Consider the following 17,600-nt stretch of genomic DNA (forward strand, 5'->3'; position numbering starts at 1 on the left):
CTAGCCTTATATCCATTCTGATCCTCTCCAGTTTTTGTAATAATAATATCATTGTGTAGCCATTACCTTTATCCAATTCTGCTGTCACTATATTATAAAATGTGAATAAGTTACTAAGACAGGACCTACCCTTTATAAAGTCATGCTGCCCACTATAGAGTATCGCATCGCTATCTACCCACTTATGTATTTTACCTTTCGCCAACTTTTCCATTACTTTAACAATCACTCCTAGTATATTAATTGGTCTATAGTTTGCTACCTCTGTCTTAGAGCGACCTTTATGCAATGGTACTATCTTATCCTCTTTCCACTCTCTTGGAACCCTGCCAGAGCTGAGACTTAGATTGAACAACATTGGAAGAAATGCCAATTCTCTTGCATATTTATATTTTTTAATATGCTGAACACCTATTCAACTACCTCAATGTTGATATGCATCCCTGTAACATCAGCAACTATAAAACCACCTGGATGATACTCCTTTGCAAAATGATCACTCAGCAACTCTACTTCTTTTGGTTCAGTCACATTCCTACCATGAGCATTGTTTAAAGTCATTCTACCACAGTTCTTTTTCCTCTTACTTGCTAAATAGTTTATTTTCTTTACTTTGTGTTGTGCATTTTTTTATTTATTTATTTTTCTTCATCAGAGGTCAGGCTAGGAGTGCTAATAGTTGACTAGATTAGCCTGGTTTGGTTAATTTAGATTTATGGCCAAAGCAACTCAGGCTATGAGGCCAGTGTATTATGTGTGTTAATTGCAGGTGTTCTAATGGCCAATTTGCCTGTTCTGAGGAGCAAAAAAAAAAAAAAAACAGTTTCTGGGAGAAAAAATCCTCTACCTCCATATGAGACCAGCTAACTCACCTACAGTTGAAAAGCCTTGATAAAGCTTCTTTGCACCCTAGACCGGATTTGAACCCAGGCTTTTTCCAAACAAAGGGTATCGTTGAAACAGATGAGCTATGGAGGCCTGATTAGTGATACTAATTACAATCCATACATACTATGTGGATTATAATGTATCTTGTCTCTTTGTATACACAAGTGTACTCCAGATGATAACTTTAATACGAAGGTCAAAACACTGGGTAATTATCTTGGTTTAAATTAAGAAGGTATTATTACTTTAACATGATTCTTGTAGATAGGCTTATAAGTTGGTTAGCCATACTTCTAATTTTATTTATTTATTTATTTATTTTTTAAGAAAATGACAATGTAAACTATATTATTAATTATAAAAACTTGAATTAATAACTAGCTATATTTCAGCAATATTACATTGCCATCTTCAGGGATCACAAAATAATGATAAGTGCATGCAGGCACTAAGCAAATGGGGCTGAAGAAAGGCAACTGAAGTTGGTCCTCGAGTCCTAAAGGTGTCCCCTAGTAAGCTAAATTGGGTTGTTTTGCTGTTGGGCTGATGTTCTTAGAATGCAAGCTTCACAAATTTGGGGCAGTCTCATGCAACGATTTGTTGAGGTCTCAGAAGTTTTTCAGAGCTGAGGCTGTTTAAGGAATAATTTTTCATACTTGTACTTGCTACAGTGTAATAAAGTGGCCTTCTTCCAGGGTATTCTGTGGTGGGTGTCCAATGCATGATCAGCATTCCCTGAGTGGATGTATTGGTGAAACCAGGCATAGTCCCTGTGTTTGGATATCTTGATATTGGCTGTCCTGCCTGTTTGGCCATAGTAAGACAGTTCCAATATAAGTTTTTAATGATCCTGATGTCTTTACCATCTAATCCAATTCTTTTTAATAATTCAATCATTTTAGTAAGTTGGACTTTGTCAAATGCTTTCTTGAAGTTGATGAAGCAAATGAATACTTTGTTTTGGTCACTACATTTTTGGAATAAGATCTGAGAACAGAAAACAGCCTCTCTCATTCCCAAACCATTTATAAAGCTGAAATGGGTATCACCGATTGTGTCTTCACATTTTCTGCATTATTTTTTGAATTATTTTCAAAAACATTTTGAGAATATGACTCATTAGGCTGATCATTCTATAGTCATTACAAGTATTCGCATTTACTTTTTTAGGTAGCATGATGAAGGTCGACTGTAACCAGTCTTGAGGGATTATGCCTATATCATAGATCTTATTAAATTGCTTTACTAATATAGTAATGTTGTCGCCTTCTAATAACTTTACTATTTCTGCTGGTATTCTATCAGGGCCTAAGGCCTTACCGTTTTTAGCTGAGTTCAGCACATATTCTACCTCTGATCTTAGAATGCATGGACCTTCCATCTGTTCATAGGTATTTTCTGGGTTTTGTCTGATATGAGTAAAGAGTTCTATATATTTCATCCATTCTTGTATTTTATTATCCTTTACGGACATTATTTCTCCCTACCTTTCCTACCTCTAATAACATTTAATTCAACTGAATAACCTACTAATACTTCACATAAAGCATTTGAAAGAAGGAAAGGAAATATTTGCAGTAACTGCCTTTATAAGTCAAGAATTTTTTATTTTTAAATGCAATACTGGCAAGTCTAAGTAAGTAAGTATTAGAATAAGCCACCATAATCATGATTTATCATCATTATGTGCATTCGTCCATGCGATTAGCCTAGTGGCTTTGTGCTTTGCAACCATATGCCTGGGGAAGGAGTGTTCTAGGTTCAATTCTCGTTAATGACGTGAGGAACTTAAGGATCTTCCTCAGCCATAGCCAAGTTAGCCTGTCTTGGGTGTGGACAGCAGGGTTTTTCCTGCCAGTTTATCTGGTGTTTTTCATCCTGCAAGCAGGCAAACCGGTCTGAGAACACACAGATTACAGTCAGGAATACTGACCCAGCCATAGGTCTGATTCGTTAGCCTATGCTGGTTCCGGAGCCCGGATAAAATTTGGGGGGGGGGGGGGACTAGATGGTACTGTGAACTCCCGTAAAAAGGGGGAAATGCAGTATCATCACACGAAATTTATTATTTATTATGTGCATTATGTATCCCAACAATTTTTTTGTTTTTCAGCTATTTCAAAATATATTTGCAACTGCACAATATGATAAATGTGAATATCTAATTAAACAGATGATTTAGACACTGCTATTCATTTAAATTAGCATTTAATAATCTTCATTTAATATATATAACCTTACCACAACAAAAACAATGAACATGCCACAACTTTCCCATAGCTAATTTCTCTTCATTGAAATAAACAGTTTTAGTACAGCGTGCACACACTCCAGGCATAATGATCTTGCAACTGAAACCAATAAAAATAAGCGTTTATGGGAAAAAAATAATTTTTCTTTATTCATTTTAATCAACAACTAGTAATGATGAAAATTACTGTTAGTAAATTACAACTTTTATTAACAAAGGCTAAAAAGACAGTTCATGCAGCATGGTGGTTCATTTTAAGAAATTAGTTATGATGCATTCATTTGAGATATTGTTAATTACTTATTTCTGTATATATAAAAAAAATGTCATTTAATTGCAGCTAGCACTAAAAGAGGACACTGATGACAAGGCATGGGCTTGGTTAATCCCACTACAAAACTGAAGAAAACCTTCTGCACATTTAGTATCATGAATGGATTAATGGTTAGATAATCCATTAACTGTGCTGAACAGAACATCAAACATTTTCAAGCCACTTCAGATTCCCCAATAAAAGAGGTAGGTGTTTAACACTGGATGATGAAGTCCATTTACCACTTCAAGTGGTAGTGAGCTTTTCATTAGGCATATATGGCAAATGATAATGTACTTCGGTTAATCTTTTATCTGACACATTCATAAATTTAATGAAATGCATATGGAGAGCATGGAGTAAGTTACAGAGAAATTCGGTTAATATAAATTACTTATTTACAGTAATGCAATATTTCCCAAAGTTATGCCTTATGTTTGGGATGATAATTTTGTTAGAAATCCTGAAAGAATGAGCCATTACGCCAAGCCATTGCATCAAGTTTAAACAAAGTTAGGCAACACTTATCTGCTAAGTTAGTAGTTGGCTAATTTGTATAACCATGCAAATTAAGTTCCATGTTTGGTTTCTAGAGGTAGAATTGCCAGATTATAACCCTCAGCCCATGCCCATTAAAACGTACTATAGGTTTAACTTTTCATAGACTGAGTGACATATATATATACAAGTAGATGTGGAGGGTAGTGATGAATAAATATAAGCAATTTTGGTTAGTAAACAAGGAAAGGGCGATTATTATATGCGATTTTAATTATGAAGGTATAGACTGGAATGAAAAGATAGCATTTGGGAATAAGGAAAATGAATTTCGAGTTCTTGAGCGATAACTATCTCAGGCAGTATATAAAGGAGTGCACACAAGGATTGAGAGAGTTTTGGATCTGATCATTTCAGAGGATGTAATTGCAGAGGGTTTTGCACTTCCTTCCAGTTAGTGAGAGTGATCATGAAGTGATCACATGGGTTGTGGCTATGCAGACTTCTGTGAGGAAAGGATACATGTGGAAGTACAAGGTTGGTGATTATGACAAGCTTAGGAGACAGTTTGGAGCTATAGCATGGAATGAGGAGTTGAGTGGTAAATAAATGCTGCTTGGGAACTGACAACGAAATACTTAACAACATCAATGTGTGAATGTATTCTGAAGATCAAAAGGCTGAATAAAGTAGGTATAAAATAGATGAACAAGGGGATTAAGCATGAATTCTGGAAGAAAGCACTTTAGAGGCAGTACAAGATGATTTAAAGCACAGGCCTGTAGACTGACTCAAGTTGGTAACAATAAAAGTGCACTACGAACAGAAATTAGCAAATCAAATCAAGAAAAACTCTTGAGTTTTTTCAATATGTGGCAAGTATGATTATGGTAAGATGTTAATGGATGAAAGTGGGAGATTGGCAACTGCTGCAGAGGATATAGTCGAGGTATTCAGTAAGCAATTCATCAAGGTATTTCATATTCAGTGTGAAATCAGAAGCTTAAGTGTAGAGAAGAAGACTTAATGATGAGCAACCAAGAGGTATATGAGGAGTTAGGTAAGCTAGATGTTGAAAAGACAATAGGATTTAATATATCACCACTTGTCTTGCGGGAATGTTCTAGGCAGTTAACATCAGTCTTGGCCTACCTGTTTAACAAGTCTCGCAACAGCACAAGTCCCAAAGGAGCAGAAAGAAGGCAAAATGATTCCACTTCACAAAGGTGGTGATAAGGCTAAGTCAACAAATTATAGGTTGATCTACATATCTGAAGTTTTAGTTAAGGTATTGGAGAGGTTGGTGAAACATAGTGTTAAATCTTGAATGAAGAGATTTCGTTGTAAAATATCTCATTCAGGATTTAACAAGCATCAAATCACTGAGAGAAATACTTGTATATAAGTAGAGATGTTAATTGCTTGAAAATTATTTAAATAAACTCTTTTAATATTGAACTGTTCTATGTAAGATAATATTACCTGTTCTTGTAAATTTAACAATGGAAGAAAAATTGATGAGAATTATGTTAGTATGTAAAATTGAGTTCAAAGTTACAAATGAGACATTCAGATTAGTAACATGCCCCACGGCAGTCACGTATGCATGGAGTAAGTTGCGTGCAGGAGTTTCCTGGGAGACGCGAGGAGAAGGACCGGAACCGCATGCAAAAGGAGTAGTGCTGAGCGGAAGGGTATGATGCTGGAGGAGCGCCGCTCAAGGTACAATATAAAAGGCTTGACAACGCTAGCTTGCTCTCTCTCGTAGAGTCTTACTCTCAGAGCTCTTCGGTTTGGTTGCTTCTCTCTCAACTTTGGCACAGGTCACTCGAGAGGCCCAGCTCGAGTTATTCCCCGAGATGAATGCGTGAGAGTGGTCAACAGAAACGATGTCTAGACACAGTTATGCAGCCGAGTAGTGAGCCAAGTGCAGGCATTTCGTCAGTAAAGCGGGAAGAATCAATGCAAGCTGACCATCATGCTAGACCACGGGGACTAACTTAAGCAGAGTGGTTCTCGTCTACATCGGAGAGGATAATTCATGATTGTGAGTTCCAGGCTGGCCCATCGGAAAGACAAATGTGAGGAAGAAGGAATGAGCTGTGGAAAGAATTGTAAGGATCGAGAGATAGACCCGACGAAGTCCGAAGGTCCCGGTAACGTACGAATCTTTTAGTTCCCTTTGTGTGTATTAATGTGCAAGAAATATTAGTGGGACTTATATAAGATATGAAACAGGACTTTAGGGCTTATCCTGAAATCAGAATGTTTTATCTATGAGAGTGAATTTTGATACAGTGTGGTGATAATTTGTATATAGTATGTTATAGTTTAGTAATGCTTGAAGTTTGACAAGTTAAACATTGAGAGAAATTGTAGATTCGATTGTTAAAAATCAGCGAATTGATTCAGAATTAATAGTCTCGTGGTAGAATTCAACTAAGAATACTGAAGTATTGTATAGTTAAGTCTGTTAACTTAGGAGAAAGATTTACTTTAGTCACATGACAAGTCTTGTAATTTTGTATTGTGATAGTTTGATGAAAAAACCCTTTTCTTTTACCTAACAAACTGCCTGATGAATGAATCCAATGCACCACTCATTAAATAGAACCTGAATGGAAATAATTAATTGGGGAAGACCACAACTGCAATGAGAGTTTAAAATAAGGAATTTAGCTAACCTGGAAACTTATTATATAAATTGTATAACTGTGTGTCACTCAGAGTTCATTCCTTGATTAAGAAGCTTTTTCTGATCTAAGGGTTCTGGATGGCACAGCATTAACAAACAAATTTTTCAGAACCCAACGAGGAGACAGCTCCAGATTTTCAATAAAGGAATTGGCTCTATCCAGAGGCAGTTCCTTTATTTATCGAATTCACACACATAGGCAATCTAAGTGACGGCCATAGAATTGATGGTAGTTTGAGTATCAATAGGGCATAAAAAAGGGGAACCAGAGAGTAATGTCCCCTACCTAAATAATGCCATCATAAATCATGATAAATTAAGGAACCAACATTTATAACAATAGGATACTAAAGTGGGTTGATAACAATGGTATTCCTTGAGCTTGTCAGCATGGATTTGTTAAAGGGAGTTTATGTTTTACAAACTTGCTTATGTACTATAACAAGGTGATGAACTTTTTTTTTTTTTTTAAATGGATCGAATGTTGTATTCAGCATGTGGAAGTTTAAACTTGTAAACTTTCTTGTATGAAACATTTTCAGCATCATTCTGAAAGCTATTCACATATATTGCTTGTGTTAAGGTGCCAAGAGAAAAGCTCTTCAAACATTACATTTTATTAAGTGACACCTCAAAGGAGTCCAAGGACACTGGAAGGTACTCGCAAAGCTTGACGAATACTATGTTGCGTGTTGATCCTCCAATACACAATACTATCTACACATTATAATACTATCCATTACCAACACACAATGCCATCTACCACTCACCAATTATATATTTTTTTTTGTTTGTAAATTGCATGTCTTGGTACACTTAGCAGTACCACTTAGGACATGGATCACATGCTGCCAAGCACGTCTCCAGGTTGTAGATAGGGGAATGGCCTCTGGATAGAGAGGTTAGCTGCAAATAAACAGGGAAACTTGTGAATAAGCAGTCATGGAAAATGGGATGGAACCTACCAACAGGAAGTAGTGAGATAGACAGTGGCATGGCAAGATTTAACTGCCATTCAATAAGTTACAGCCTGCTGGGAGTTGGGGCAGCAGCAACAACAACTTTCATCCTGATCAGTGGAAGATCACCATTAGTGACAACAGTGTAAAGGATAATTTGTGGTAGGTGGACAATCATGAAGAACGAGAAACAGCTAGCACACAGTCTCTCTGGAAGGTTACTGCTGGACAAGGAAGGCAATGGGATACTACCTTGTTCTATTTTCCCTAGTTAGTATGGACATTCTAAGAGATAGTAAAGTGCACAATGGCTCAATACTTGTGCACGCAGAGGAAGAAGCAAGGCTTCCCAGGCCGTAAACCGGTGGAATCCTACATTCATTGGGACATGGAATGTGAGAACCCTCCTACAAATTGGAAAATTTGAAGAGAAAAATGGATAGATTAAAAATAGCCATATCGGGAATTAGTGAGATGGAATGAACTAGAGACTTTTGGAGTGGTGATTACAGAATCATTTATTCAAGTGACGGGACAGCAAAAAATGTAGTCGCAGTGGTTGTCGATAAGGAATAGGGAAGAAGAGTAATCAACTCAGTAAAATGTAGAATCAGATTGATAATGATAAAACTAGAAACAAAACCAACAAATATAATAATAATAATAATACAAGTTTACATGCCTACTAGCGACCACAGTGATGATGAAGTTGAAAGAGTATATGCAGATATGGAGAATTTCATCAAAACTCACCACAAAGGAAGACGATCTTTTTGTCATGGGTAATTGGAATGCGATCATTGGTGAAGGCAAAGATGGCAGAGAGGAGGAAAAGTATGGACTTGGATGCTGAAATGAAATAGATTTTTGGAGTTCTGCCACCAATTCAATCGGATCATTATTAATACCTAGTATGAGGTACCAAAAAGAAGAAGGTATACTTGGAAAATGTCAAGGAATATAGGAAGGTACCAAATATATTATATTATGACAAGAAATAAATTTAAACATCAAGTAAAATCATGCAAAAGTTACCTGGGAGCTGATGTTGACAGTGACCACAATTTGGTTTTATTGAAATGCAATCTGAAATTTAAAAAGCCGTCATCTCAACCAAGGAAAAGGCCCAAATGGAACATAAATAACCTGAAAACAGAGGAAAACCCTAGAAAAAACTAAAACAGCAAACCAATGAAAGCATTAAAACTGGGGAGAGTGAAAAGAAAAACAGAGAGAAAAAAATGGACTCACTTGAAGGATACAATCATCAAGGCTGCCAATATAAGGAACAAGCAAATAAAAAAGTCATGGGTTAACCAGGACATTCTAGACCTAATAGATGAAAGAAGAAAACACAAAACTTCCTAAATGAAGAAAGCAAAGACAAATATAAACATATAAAAAATATGATAAACAGAAAGCGTAAAGAAGCAAAAGAACAATGGTATATCTTTTCTTTTAGAGTTACATGGTGATCAGCATTCATTTTAAAAATTAATGGAATTTACAACTGTGTTAAAAAAAAAACTTTTTTTTATTATCCCGACGTTTCGATCTTCACATCAAGATCATCATCTGGAGCATACATCAATATACAAGACAAGCTGAGTTATATTATTAACTGTAAGCTAAAGAAACAATGATTTGATCACATGTTATTCTACTGGCATGACCTGTAGTGAAAAAAAAAAAAAAAAAATTTACATCAAGCTAAATTCTATTTACGATGACAGGAATAAACATTCTTTCAGAAACCTGCCATATGTTTGGGATTTTTAGACCATCATTATTGTTCAGATTGGGGTGGTTGATAATAATCTCACATGCTTCCTTAAATTTCCGTGAATTTAAGGAATTCCCTGAATTCCTTACACAGAGTTGATTGGAAAAGCACTAGCTGTCTACATCACACTAAAACATGGTATGAACGGAAATTTAAGGAAGCATGTGATATTATTATCAACCACCCCAATCTGAACAATAATGATGGTTCAGATTGGAAAGCGTCGAGGAAGAGTCTAAAAATCCCAAACATATGGCAGGTATATATTCGACCCACAGAACATTCCTCACTAAGAACAACTATAAATAGGACTGTAGAAAATCCAGTATCTTAAAAGCAAAATTAAGAATTGTAATACTAAAAACAGGACATCGTTGTTTCTGAAAGAAAACCATCTGAAAGAATGTTTATTCCTGTCATCGTAAATAGAATTTAGCTTGATGTAATTTTTTTTTTTCCCCCACTAGGTCATGCCAGTAGAATAACATGTGATCAAATCATTGTTTCTTTAGCTTACAGTTAATAATAATGTAACTCAGCTTGTCTTGTATATTGATGTATGCTCCAGATGATGATCTTGATGTGAAGATCGAAACGTCGGGATAATAAAAAAGTTTTTTTTTTTTTTTAACACGGTTGTAAATTCCATAAATTTTTAAAATGAACAATGGTATATAGAGAAATATAAAGAAGATTTAACAAAGATTGGAGAATCGATAAGGCTTATAACATTATAAAAGGAATAAGCCAACAAAACAAGACAAGAAGCACAATTATCAAAAATAAACAGGAGTACATACTTATAGATAAGAAATTTCAGAAAGATGGAAGGAGTACTTAGAAGATCTATATAGTGCAAAGATCTAGATGCCAAGACTATAGAAAATGAAACAAGACTTGATGTGGAAGAAATTGGCTCCAACTACATTAAAAGACGAATTTGAAAGGACATTAAATGAATTGTCAGATAAGGCATCAGGCGCTGATAACATCCCCTCAGAATTAATAAAATATTCAGGAAACATAACTAAGTCATATCTTTTCAAGATCATGAAGAATATATATGAAACAGGAATCATTCCCAAATGCTTTACAAATGCTGTATCATACCCATTCGTAATGTAAATAATGCAAACATGTGTAAAAATCATCGAACAATAAACTTAATATCACATGCTTTGAAAATACTACTAAAACTTATACAAAAAAGACTAACAAAAAAGGCTGAAGAGTATACTGGCAAGGCAATGACCAGTTTGGATTCAGGAAACAAGAGAAGCAATCCTATCTCTAAGAACAGTTATCGAAAGAAGATTTGAGACGAATCAAAAAACTGATAGTCTTTTTTGACTTGGAGAAAGCCTTCAATAGTATTGACTGGAGCCAAATGTTTCACCTCCTAAAAACAATGAAGGTAGATTGGAGAGATAGAAGACTCATATTTAATCTTTACTAGCACTAAGAAGTCCCAATAGAAACATCCAGCAATAAAACAAAAACCGCAATAGCAAGAATACATAGAGGCCTAAGACAGGGTTACTCTCTTTCACCTATAGTTAATCTCTACGTTTGTTTCAACTCTACATTGAAGAGGCAATAAATAAATTGAAATTAACTGGCTATGGTTTGAGGATGACATAGCAGTTATAGCTGATAGATAATGAAGACAAACTGAAATCCATCCTGACAAAGATGGAGGTAATTTTCACACAGTACAGCCTAACAATTAATTATAAGAAAACAAAACTATTAATTAGAAGTAAAGCAAATCCAATGAAAATAAATAATAACCTAATATAACAGGTATCCTCCTTTAAATATCTTGGAGGTCTTATCACAGAAGATGGAAGAAACCAATCAGATATTAACACATTAATAATCTTGGCCAAAAACGAATTCTACAATAGAAGAAACATTTTTACCAGTAAAGGACTTTGCATCCAGTAAATAGAGCAATGCACTATATGATTGTGAGGCCTGAACGCTAACAAAACCAGACATCAAAAAACTTTTCTTTCATTATTAAATACCTTTATGAAAAAACAGGCCTATCAGACCACACACTTCAAACATACTATAGAATTGACTGGAAAGGCACCAAGTCCCTACACTGCCCAAAACCTGGTTTGAGAGAAAATTTAAAGAAGCCTGTGAAATACTAAAACACGATCCAAACCTGGACAAAAATGGCAGACTAATCCTTCCAAGAATGTGGAGGACCCATCTGCAACCTTTATAGCAACCAGAACAAGGCCAAAAGGAAATCTCAATACGAGAGGACTTTAGAAATGCTTAATGTAGTTCTGTTTCTAATTTATTTTTATATTTACTTTTTTTTTAAAACTTTTTTTCATATATTATTAATTTTTTTCCCCGCTAGAGGTCAGGCTAGATAAAAGATTAATAAGCAGCTTAGATTCATTTTACCTTTGTAAAGTGCAGTAGCATATAGCTTGTTTCTTATATGTATTTTTTTGATGATGATCTCAATACAGAAGTTGAAACGTCAAATGTTACTTTCCTAATATTAAGTAAAGTAATTATTTTAACACGTGTGTTGTGTTAAATTCTCATCATCAAACTCCTGCCATGTACCCTCAAGGGGTGTACAGGATATGACAGTACTACATGAAAAAATTACATCATTACTAACTTCCTATCTACAATTTTCCTCCAAATCAGTCTGTTACTTGTCAAGACTCCAACATTATCAGATCTTATATTTCTATCGTCTAAGGCACTTTGTACCGTATCAATCCACCTATATATATGTCTTCCTCTGGGTCGTTTTCCTGCCAACCTAGCAGAGAACACTTGTTTTGCTAATCTTTCCTCTCCCATTCTATTTAAGTGACCATACCACCTGAGATTAGCTCTGCTAACGCATTCTTGGATGCTGACAATGTCAAGTTCTTTCCTAATATCCTCATTTTTAATATGATATTGCCATTGATGCCATCTGTTCATGTCTCTAATCTTTCTCAGGACTCTCATATCTGTGGTCTCTAGTCTTTGGTCAAGTGTTTTAATTCTGACCCAGCTCTTAGATCCATAAGTTAAAACTGATTTGAGCACTGTCTTGTACACAGCTAATTTAGTGTTACGACTAATTTCTCTCTTATTCCATATGAATTTATTCAATTGACTTCCCACCATACCAGATTTGCTGATTCTGTTGTCTATTTCTATATTTAATTTACCATCTTCAGTAAAAATCGTGCCTAAGTAGCCGAAATGTTTTACTTGTTCCACAGGTTCTCTATTCACAACACAGTTGACATTTTCAACGATTCTGCCTATTTTCATTGTCTTTGTCTTTTTATTGCTGACCTTCATACCATATCTATTACAACAACTATTCAATTTAGTCAGAGAATCTTGCAGAATTGTAACGGATTTATTTAGAAGTATAACATCATCCGCATAAAGCAAAGAGCTGACATTAACATCTCCAATTTTGATACCATGTTTAATACCATTTCCTTCATAATATGATCCATATAGATAATGAATAACAGAGGGGATAATGTACATCCTTGTCTCAGACCAGATTTAACATTAAACCATCTTCCTGTACTTCCTTCAATTCTAACTGCTGACTTACAACTCAAATAAAGACTAAGTATTGCTTGATATAATGCCCCATTGACACCATATAACTCCAAATCGACAAAACTTAAATACAGATCTTTGTTATATTCCCATGCTTTCTCGACTATTTGTCGTAAAGTGAAGATCTGATCCTGACAGCCTCTATTTGGCCTGAATCCAGCTTGTTCTTCACCAAGCTTTTCTTCCACAATTCTTCTCAACCGTTTCTCAAGTATACTTGCATAGATCTTGCCAGGAACACTCAGTAGGGAAATACCCCTGTAATTCTCACATTCAGTTTTATTTCCCTTTTTATATATGGGTACTATGAGAGATCTACTCCAATCATCGGGAATTCGTCCCTCTGTCCAGGCTTTCTGAACTATACAGTGCAGCCACCGTAAGACTTTTATACCACCATACTTCAGCATTTCAGGTCGAATATCATCTACTCCTGCTGCCTTTCCACAATTCAAGCCTTTGATGGCTTTTTCTACTTCAAGTATGGATATGTATTCCTGACTGCATGCCTGGTCAGTATTTTTTTACCACTGTGCTGTCATCAGTGCTTGTTTCATTCAGCAGTTTATCAAAGTAATTACTCCATACTTCAAGGATATCTTTTTCTCCTGTTTTCATGTCACCTTTATCATCTCTAACTCCTTTTACAGCACTCTTTCCTCCATTCCTAAGCTTCTTCAACAACCTCCAGAATATTTTGCCACCTTCTTGATATTTATTTTCTATATTCTTGCCAAAGTCCTCCCATGCCTTTTGTTTAGCTAGTTTTACACACTGTTTAGCTTTCTTACATTTGTCTCTGTATTCTGTAAGAGTAAAAGCTGACTTATTTGCCAAGAACTTTTGATATGCTTTCTTCTTTTCCTTCACTGCCTCTTTAGCTTCCTGTGTCCACCAGGGAGTTCTGATTTTTTTATCCTTGCACACAACCTCACCACATGCCTCTCTGGCAGAATCAATCAATGTTTTCTTCAGAGTTTGCCACTGAATCTCCAAGGTTTGATTCCTGTTCTCAAACTCTTTCATTTTCTTTTCAATAATCTTTCTGTATTTTAGTCTAAAGTTCACATCTGAGAGCTGCTCAACTTTTATTCGCTTTAAAACTTTCTCACATATTATTCTTTTCAATATGAAATTCAATTTTATCCTGCTCAAGACTAAATAGTGATCACTTCCAATTTCAAATCCTCTGTACACTCTGGTGTCCTGCACCAGGGAGAAAACATCACTATCAACAATAACATAGTCAATGAGACTTTTCTTATTCCTAGCCTCTTCTCTCCATGTGAATTTGTCCACATTTTTATGTTGGAACATGGTGTTAGTAATAACCAGTCCATGTCCTGAGCAGAAATCCAACAGATATTTGCCATTATTATTAGCTTTGCTCTTTTCTCCAAATTTTCCCAAAATATTTTTGTATGTCTTACAATCATTTCCTACTCTGCTATTTAGATCCCCAACAAGAACCAACCTTTCCTTTTTCATTGTGTCAGTTGCTTTTTCTAAAGCGTCAAAAAATTCCTCCACTTCTACCTTAGTAGAACCTTCTGTGGGACCATAGGCACAAATAAGTCTCATTGTCCAGTTCCCCATTTTCATATTTGCCCACATTACTCTACTCGAGACCGACTGTCATTTAAGAAGATTAGCCTCGTATTTTGTGTTGAATACTATGGCTACTCCTTCTTTTCCTTGATTGTTATTGCCTGAATATAACATTTTGTATTTACTGCTTAGAAAGATCTCACCAGTTTTGGTCTTTTTTGTTTCAGTCACCCCTATTATGTTGATCTGGTACTTATCTAATTCCTCAGCTAGCTCCATTTCTTTGCCATTCAGGCTTCTTACGTTGATAGTACCGATCTTTAACTCTGGTGATGTTGAGTTGGGGTTTGTTTTCAGATTTGTTCCAGTAGCTGACTTTTCGCTGTTCGCCCTGGTTCCCTGGCGAAAACAACGGGGGCCTTGTTTAACCGGGCGACGCCCCAGCCAGCATGAAATTTTGTCATGTTGTACCATCATTTTTTATTTTGGTTTAACCAATAAGAATACAATTTGGTCGGCTAAATCCCAAATTGCCAGCCCATCCTCGTTCGTTCAGTATCCCTGTAGATACCCAGCAGGGTGTACCATGAGAAGGTGAGGATTGGACATTAGGTCAGAAGCCCTGGTCTGTTCTTCGCATTCCTTTAAAGGCTATGTGGAGGTCTCCTCTCAGTTATACAGCTTTGACCCTTAAGCACCCCGTGTGTTAAATTCTTAAATCCCTAAACTCTTAACCATGAATGCAGACATCAAAAAGTTGGAGGCATTTGAACTTTGGTGCTGGAGAAAGATGATGAAAATTAGTTGAACAGAAATTCTAAATATTATAGTTAATGAAGAGCACTCACTAATGAACCACATCAATAAGATAAGAAAAAGCCTAATTGGACACTATCTGAAGCATGGTGGACTGATTACAGAAATAATGGGGGGGGGGGTGGGACCGTAGAAGGAAAGAGGCCATGAGGCAGACCAGGAAATTTCATATGTAAATAACATAATAATGCTAACCGGCGCTAAGAGTTATGAAGAGATAAAAAGGAGGTCACAAGACAGGATGTTATGATGTGCAGCTATAACTAACCAAACTTCAGATTGATGCGCCCGAGAAGAAATTGCATGCATACTTTTGCCAATTAGCTTGTATGCCAGTCGAAAAACCCAAGCTGATCTCACATGAAAATAGCAAGAGTTTTTCTCCTGTTACTTTCATATGAGATCAGCCAATTCATCATTAAAAAAACCACAAAAGATTCCCTCTCATCATGATAAGAATCAAACTCAGGTCTTTCCCAATTGAATTGTTGGTGTAAATGGCATGTACAGACCAATGTTATTATAATATGCAGTCCATACATAAGTTGTAAGTCAGCAATTGCAATTAAAGGATGTATAAGAAGACGGTTAATATAAAATTTGCACAAGGCATCCAAACATTTTATATTTTATCATGTTAATCACCTTATAAAGGAAAGTAAGACTAAACCTAATATCAAAAACAGAGATATTAAACTTGGTTCTATTATTATTTATTTGTAGATGTTATCATTTCTAAATAAATTCATACAAGCATGAATGACTAAACTGGATAACTTGTGGCAATTCTAGTATGAAAATGATCAAAAAAAAAAAAAAAAAACTGTGAAGATAGACAGGAATACGGAAAATATCAAACTATTCAACAGAGAACCACCCAAAGAACAAGTAAAATAGTTCAGCTATTTAGCCACAATTTTATTTAATGAAAATGACATTGACTATGACAAAGAGATAATGGAAGAGAAGCTAAGCTGAATAAATGCATATGATACAAGGTGAATTAACAATAATAACATTAAATTTCATGTACAGACAACAGCATCTAAAGCAATTTTAACTTAAGATGTGAAAACTGGATTAAAAACCAATAGACTGAAGACTAGATATCAGAGATAAAATAATTCTGAGGAAAACTGGGAGCAAACTGTAATCAATGGTAGAATTATATTAAAAGTAAGTTCACATCATTAACATTAAAGAATGCACGAAAGCAAATCTAGGATGGCAACTCCAACAGAATGGAAGAGGAAAGTTTAACAAAAGGGATGTTTGATACCAGGAAAAAGATCCAGAGTAAGAACACATGATCTAAATGGACCGATACAATAGTAGTACCTGAGAAGACTGAAATGCAAGATCTGACAGCACTAAACATTCTGGTTAATTATTATTATTATTAAACAAGACCTCATGGAGTCAAAGACTCATCTAGGAGGTCCTTTTATCTCGCACACATCTCATCATACCGCGTCTTAAACACATCCAAACTCCTTGCAGACACCACACTCTCAGGCAAGGCATTCCAATCACTCACAACTCTGCACGAAAAAAACCTGGCTCTCACTCCCCTACTCACACCCTCTTTTTACAGTTTCCTCTGGTTCTCCCCTGATCTCCCACTATTCTCTGTAGAACTTCTCCACCATTGATCCTATAACAACCCCTTACCTACTTGTAGGTCTCTATCATATCTCCCCTCGTCCTTTTCTCCACTAGACTCTGCAAATTACATCTTTTCGATCTTTCCTCATACTCGACATTCCAAAGGTCAGAAACTACCTTAGTCAGTCGCCTTTGGACCTTTTCCAACATCTCTTCATCCTTCTGAAAACCAGGTGACCAAATCTGGGCACAACAGTCCATGTGCGGCCTAATCAAAGCCCTATACAACGGAACAAGAATCTCCCTACTTCTACACGTCAGTGTCCTCCGCATCATTCCCAGAAGTCTTTGTGCTGTCTTCACAATTTTGGCGATGTGTCCCCTAAATTTTAGATCCTTATCCACTATCACCCCCAGAGCTCTTATTTCCTCTACTTCCAACAATATATTCTCACCAAGCATAAATTCTGCATCCCATCTTTGTTTTCCAAATTTTAAAACCTTACATCCCGCAACATTGAACTCACATCCCCATTTGCTTGCCCAATCACTCAATTCACTCAAGTCCTCTTGCAAGGCCACAACATCTTCACTACTCTTTATGGTTCGTCCCAACTTTGCATTATCCGCAA

The 17,600-nt window shown here is 35.9% G+C and overlaps 1 protein-coding gene across 2 annotated transcripts in view; it reads right to left on the reverse strand.

Moving 5' to 3' along the window:
• Positions 1-17,600, reverse strand: part of LOC150092849 (cysteine and glycine-rich protein 2-like) — a 77,070-nt gene that overhangs the window by 46,315 nt on the left and 13,155 nt on the right. For both annotated transcript variants that reach the window (XM_090414530.1, XM_090414531.1), the window contains one exon: positions 3,130-3,239. In XM_090414530.1, the coding sequence (XP_090270656.1) occupies positions 3,130-3,226 (97 nt within the window). In that variant the 5' untranslated portion in view covers positions 3,227-3,239. The remainder of the gene's footprint in view (positions 1-3,129; positions 3,240-17,600) is intronic.

The sequence above is a fragment of the Typopeltis vanoorti genome, chromosome 25, assembly GCF_054136105.1.
Source record: "Typopeltis vanoorti isolate ZY-2024b chromosome 25, IOZ_Tvanoo_1.0, whole genome shotgun sequence".
In the NCBI taxonomy this organism is placed as follows: Eukaryota; Metazoa; Arthropoda; class Arachnida; order Uropygi; family Thelyphonidae; genus Typopeltis; species Typopeltis vanoorti.